We start from the raw sequence: 6,000 nt of genomic DNA on the forward strand, positions 1-6,000 counted from the left end.
TCCCTTCAGAGCAAGCGTTCAATCTCCCCCTAGAGTGTCTGTCCCCATCTTCCCTTCAGAGCAAGCGTTCCATTCTCCCCCCAGTGGGCCCATCCCAGAGCAGGTGTAATAATCTCCCCCCAGAGCGCCCGTCCCCAGAGCAGGTGTAATAATCTCCCCCCAGAGCAGGTGTAATAATCTCTTCCCAGAGCGCCCGTCCCCAGAGCAGGTGTAATAATCTCCCCCCAGAGAGCCCGTCCCCAAAGCAAGCGTTCCAATCTCCCCCCAGAGCGCCCGTCCCCAGAGCAAGCGTTCCAATCTCCCCCCAGAGCGCCCGTCCCCAGAGCAAGCGTTCCAATCTCCCCCCAGAGCGCCCGTCCCCAGAGCAAGCGTTCCAATCTCCCCCCAGAGCGCCCGTCCCCAGAGCAAGCGTTCCAATCGCCCCCCAGAGCGCCCGTCCCCAGAGCAAGCGTTCCAATCTCCCCCCAGAGCGCCCATCCCCAGAGCAAGCGTTCCAATCTCCCCCCAGAGCGCCCATCCCCAGAGCAAGCGTTCCAATCCCCCCCTAGAGTGCCCGTCCCCAGAGCAAGCGTTCCAATCCCCCCTAGAGTGCCCGTCCCCAGAGCAAGCGTTCCAATCCCCCCCTAGAGTGCCCGTCCCCATCTTCCCTTCAGAGCAAGCGTCCCCACACACGCACAGATATTTTGAAACCAATAAGAATTTCTTGCCTCTTCCATTCTCTACTGGCCACAATCTTGACCTGCGAACCCCCAGGGAAAATTTTCACAGCCCGTCCCACAGAAGTGGCCACCATTTAGTCAACAAAAAGTTCGCTTGGAAACCATCTTGTCACCACCGACCTGTTACAGGTCCAATCACGTATCTTACCTCAGAATTATTCACAGCAGATTTGTCGATTATCAGAAGCGGCGTAAGTTATAATTATTTGTCCAGATTGTTGTGTTTGTTATAATATATATAATTGTAAGTAATTATGTCGTCCCCCCCAGCCCCCCATCATGATCTCTGAGGCCACCAGTAGCGCGTGGGCTGCGGCACAGCGGGGGTTAAAGTAGAAGGAAACCATATTGTGATCTACGGACAGGCTGAGGCAGCGACACCGGAAGATTCCATTGACGCCTGGGATAGAGGGGGTTAATGGCTTGTCCCCCCACGTTGCCCTTTTTATAGGCCTCCTTTGATTACTGTCTCATTATACACGCCCCCTCCCCTTCCTTTCCTCACCATCCATTTAAGCCTAAAGAATTCCCTAGATAGCCTAACCCCCCCCCCCCCCCCCCTCATCCAGAGTGGACTCGCCCGCAGGGCTACTCACATTCTCTGTGTCCCGCTCGTTTACTGTCGGCAATGGCGTCCTGGCTGACATCTTGAGAGGAGCGCGGCGGGCGCTCGGTGTCCCCTCCTCCTCCTCCTCCTCCGCCGCCAGGCCCCGGGGCTGCCGCTGTCTCTCGTCCCCCCCTCCCCTTATCACGATATATCACAATAGTAGATGAATGTCAGTACAGGCAGGCAGCAGCAGCCTCCACAATCACAGCAGCATCCCTTCCCGTGAGGGAGCTGACAGAACGGGGCGTCCCCACCCCTGCTTCAGGCTGGGGTGTCCTCATTCCCTGCAGGTGACATCCAGGGCTGCTGGGAGGAGGAGGAGGAGGAGGAAGCTGCTGGGCTCCGGCTGTTGCATCACTGTCCCCAATGCGGTGGAGGAGGAGAAGGCATAAATCCAGTTGCAATCCCAATGCAGATCAAGAATCCAATGCGAGAAATCAGCAGGATAATCCAATATGGAGGAGGTGTAGGATAGACTGTACAAGGTGTGAGGAGAGGATGAGGCAGCCCCTGCTCGGGCTGATACAGTACAGGGAGATTTCTCTCACACATCTAAAGCAAATCAGCCCTGCAGATGGATCTCCTCCTCCTCCAGCACAGCAAATCCCAGGCAGCTAGCTGTACTCATCCTCCTCCTCCCTCCCTGCTCTCCCTCCTCCCCTGTCCAGGAAGAGAACAACTACTTCCAGTGGGATCATCATCATCATCCTGGGAAAGGAGGGGGGGTCCTCGCTGCCGCCGTCTGGGTAATGATGGACTTGATGCGTTACGTCTCGGCCCATGTTCACACCTTCTTGTGCGAGTTTTCCGTCACTTGCACTTTTTTACTCTCGTAACGTTTTCAGTCGTGCGATAATTTTGTAAATTTTTTTAATGCACTTTGGCGTTTTATTCCAGTTTTTTTTTTAACATTTAATTTTGTGCAACTTTACCGGACAAGAAAATACACATATTATTGCGCGCAGGGGGGATCTATCATTGCTCTGCAACGGGGGTGTAAAAATCGCAGCCCCCCAACTGCTGCAAAACTCCAATTTCCATCATGCCCAGACAGCCGGGAGTTTTATACCTGTGCTGTACACCTTATGTCATACGTATATTTTTCTCAGATTTTTCTCGTGGTTTCGCATCCATAACGCCTGATTTTTGATTTGCAACTTTGATGAAAAGTCGCATTCTATTTGCGCAGCTCGCATCACATGTAGATACAGTCAAGACCTAGTATGAAGACTTGCAGCTCGGCTATAAAGCCATGTGAGACTTCATCATAACTAAGGGGCAACTTCTTGACTGAAAAGCATGACGTAACTAAAATAGAACTAGTGTTGTCGATGATCCCCGCTATTGACACCATTGGGAACCATTATGCTACGTTAATATGGAAAGATTATCGTTTAAATTTTCGCAATAACAATCGCATTTGAGCGATAATCGGCTCATGTAAACACGGCAAACGATCAAGCAAAGAGCGAGAAATCGTTCATTTTGATCTTTTAACTTTCTCAAATTGTCGTTGGTCGTTTGCAAAAAATTCGCAGATTGGTTCGTGTAAACAGTGTTTCACCGATTTACCCTATGTGTGATATGGGCTTAAGCAATATTAAAACGATCGCAATAACAAATTTTCCAAATGATATATCGTTCCGTCTAAACGCTGATCGTAATAAAAAAAAAAACGATACTTCGAAATCGTTAATTGTTCAATTGCGCGAATTATCGTTCTGTGTAAAGGCAGCATTAGAATACATTGTGTTCCGTATTCTGACCCAAAAAGAATCTGCAGCGGAGGCCCTAAACAGACCTCCGAAGCGAATGTCAACCCAGTCTTTAAGGGGTACTCCAGCAGAAAAAAAAATCTTTCAATTGTTGCCAAAAAGTACCGCAAATTTGTAGTTTACTTCTTTATAAAAATCGTCAGTCTTCCAGTACTTATCAGCTGCTGTATGTCCTGCAGGAAGTGGGGTATCCTCTCCAGTCTGACACAGTTCTCTCTGCTGCCACCTCTGTCCATGTCAGGAACTGTCCAGGAGCAATAACAAATCCCCATAGAAAACAAACTTAAGAAAAAAATTTTGCCCCTTTTATCCAGAGTTTGTGTTTTTTGATCCAATAATCTGAATGTCTTTCTTGTAAGGATACAGTTCCATTTCTGCATGAAACTATGCAGACGTGGTGGCCAGTAACTACTATGGTTTCTTCTTCATGTGGAAGCTGCAATGTGAGACGTATCCTCAGTCGGTATGTTTACAGGGGATCTGTATAAGGCTGAGTACTCATATGTCTAACGATTCAGCATTCTTACCCTCCATCATGGTTGTGCCGCATCAAAGCATACAGCAACTATGCGGGATAGCCCATAGACCCACTGCCATACCTATCTACATGAGCAGCAACCCAGCCCTGCTAAGTATATTGTACAATAATGGGTTAAATTTATGTCTTCTTTTACTTTACTATTGACATGGATTATATGTTTTATGTACTTAAAGGAATTTTCCCCTTAAGATCTCCATTGTCAAGGTCACAGAGAACTCCAGCAATCGCTGGTTAGGATATTACCTTTTTTCGGCGGCCGTCAATGAAAAGTTTATAATGAAAAGTTCTTCAAACTTCTGACATACTTGGTGTTTCAGCTCCTCACCATTTTCAAGATGGCTTTATACTGTGAATGGAAATATTCTTGTTTACATCCAGGACCTGTAAGAACCTAATGCTTCTAATAGCCAGGTTTTGACTGGCCCAGCAGAGGACATGAAGATCCTGTCTCTGACACAGTAATAGACTCAAAAACACAGAAAAATGCAACAGCCCACCGCAATGGCAAGATACAGACATGAAAATACTTAAAAGCAACCCCCCCCAACTGTTAAAAAATTTCTATAAAAATAATGAGGCTCTTGGTTCCCATTTGCAAACAGTGTAAACCACCCCACCACGATAAGGTGGTCCCATGTTTGGGGCAGACCCTACACTGTACTATGGCCTCTCCATGGCGTGTAATACGCCTATGCTCTGGGCATGCAAGATCCATCTTATACCGGCAAAAGTAATTACACCACCTGGGTGGGATAGGTGGAGTGCACGAACAAGTAGAGGCAGCCACTCCCCCATCCGGAACACAGAAAAAAAGACAAAATTGGTCAGCTCTCCTAGAACACCATTCACACTAGGCAGGAGCACGTTGCTATGGCTGAAATTGCAAACACAGAAAAATGCAACAGCTCACCGCAATGGCAAGCTACAGACCCAATACAGACTTGTAAATAGTTAAAAGCAGCCCCCCCAACTGCTAAGAAAAATTCCCACAAAAATAATGAGGCTCTTGGTTACCATTTGCAAACAGTGTAAACCACCCCACCAACGATAAGGTGGCCTCACAGTAATAGACTCTTCAGTAGTAATGAGCAGAGAGATTGAACTCTTCGGGTTCAGCAACGTTCTCCAAACTCAAACGTTCTGCAAATGCCGAGAGTTTGGGTTCGTAGAACATTGCCGAACCAGAAGAGTTTGGCTTTTCCACTCAGCACTTCTCCTGAGGTAACGTTTGAGACAATCACTTATCACTAGGATCTTTTTCTTATGGGATAAGTGACAAGTAAAATCTTAAAGTGACTGTACCACCAGGCCCAGGCTGAAGCACTGGAGGCGGGCCGACCCACCCTTAGTGGGAGGAAACCCCTCCCCTCTATGATAGGGTTCTATTGATTCTAATGGAGTCACGTCATGGAGGGGCTGGGGTTTCTTCCCACTAAGGGTGGGTCGGCCGCCTCCAGGGCTTCAGCCTGGGCCTGGTGGTACAGTCACTTTAAAGGAGAAGTCTGGCTGGGAAGTATAATATCTTAATGGACAGGGGGAAAAATAAAAAACAACTTATAGTCACCTGTCCTGACACCCGCGCAGAGCCATGTCCCGCTTCTGGACCCCGCCAGCTGTTTTCTGAGCTCCTGTCTATCCAGTCAGTGACTGGTACGGGACACAGCTGCAGTCACTGACTGGCTGAGTAGGGTAAATCCCATTCTTCAGTGACTTGGATTCCAGGTTGTGATGTACCCGGAATCAGGGAGAAGATGACAGCCATTAGAGTCCAGGAGCTCTGTGATGCGGCTGCAACATATTTGCCTTTTCAATTCCCCTAACCCCACCCCATGCCCAATCTTTGTATGTGTGTTTGTATTGTGCAAAAAAAGTGCTGTGGAATCTGTTGGCACTATACAAATCAATATCATTATTATTGCATAGACTACAATATCATTATAAGAGTATGTTCATACTGTGTTCTGCAAAATACACTGCAGAAACTGTGCGGATAACCTCAGGTCTCTGTATTGGAGTTAGATGGTAGGGGATGGCACTTTTAGATGCATTTTCCTCCATATCCATGGGGTAAAAAATGCATTTCCTATGGGCCTTACCAAGAGACCCTCGTAGTGATGTCACTATCCTGGTGTATTTAAAATGTGTGAACTGCAGCACATATTCCCATTGAGGTCAAAGGTCATGCATTGAAGACACTTTTTGGCACTGTGTGTGAGCCTAAGTGGCTGTGCTTTATGGGTGGAGGGTGGACCCCGGAGTAATCTCCTGGGTGGGCTCGGCAGTGTGACGCCGCTCACAGCTGATATACACCATCAACCTTTCACTTGTATAGTTGGTGACAACACCAGGTGTCCGCAG

The 6,000-nt window shown here is 48.0% G+C and overlaps 1 protein-coding gene across 2 annotated transcripts in view; it reads right to left on the reverse strand.

The window, feature by feature from the left end:
* The window catches only part of MARK1 (microtubule affinity regulating kinase 1), a 99,827-nt gene extending 97,922 nt beyond the window's left edge, over nucleotides 1-1,905 (reverse strand). For both annotated transcript variants that reach the window (XM_069955495.1, XM_069955494.1), the window contains exon 1: nucleotides 1,316-1,905. In XM_069955495.1, the coding sequence (XP_069811596.1) occupies nucleotides 1,316-1,366 (51 nt within the window). In that variant the 5' untranslated portion in view covers nucleotides 1,367-1,905. The remainder of the gene's footprint in view (nucleotides 1-1,315) is intronic.
* Nucleotides 1,906-6,000: the final 4,095 nt, after the last annotated feature.

Source organism: Dendropsophus ebraccatus, chromosome 15, assembly GCF_027789765.1.
Source record: "Dendropsophus ebraccatus isolate aDenEbr1 chromosome 15, aDenEbr1.pat, whole genome shotgun sequence".
In the NCBI taxonomy this organism is placed as follows: Eukaryota; Metazoa; Chordata; class Amphibia; order Anura; family Hylidae; genus Dendropsophus; species Dendropsophus ebraccatus.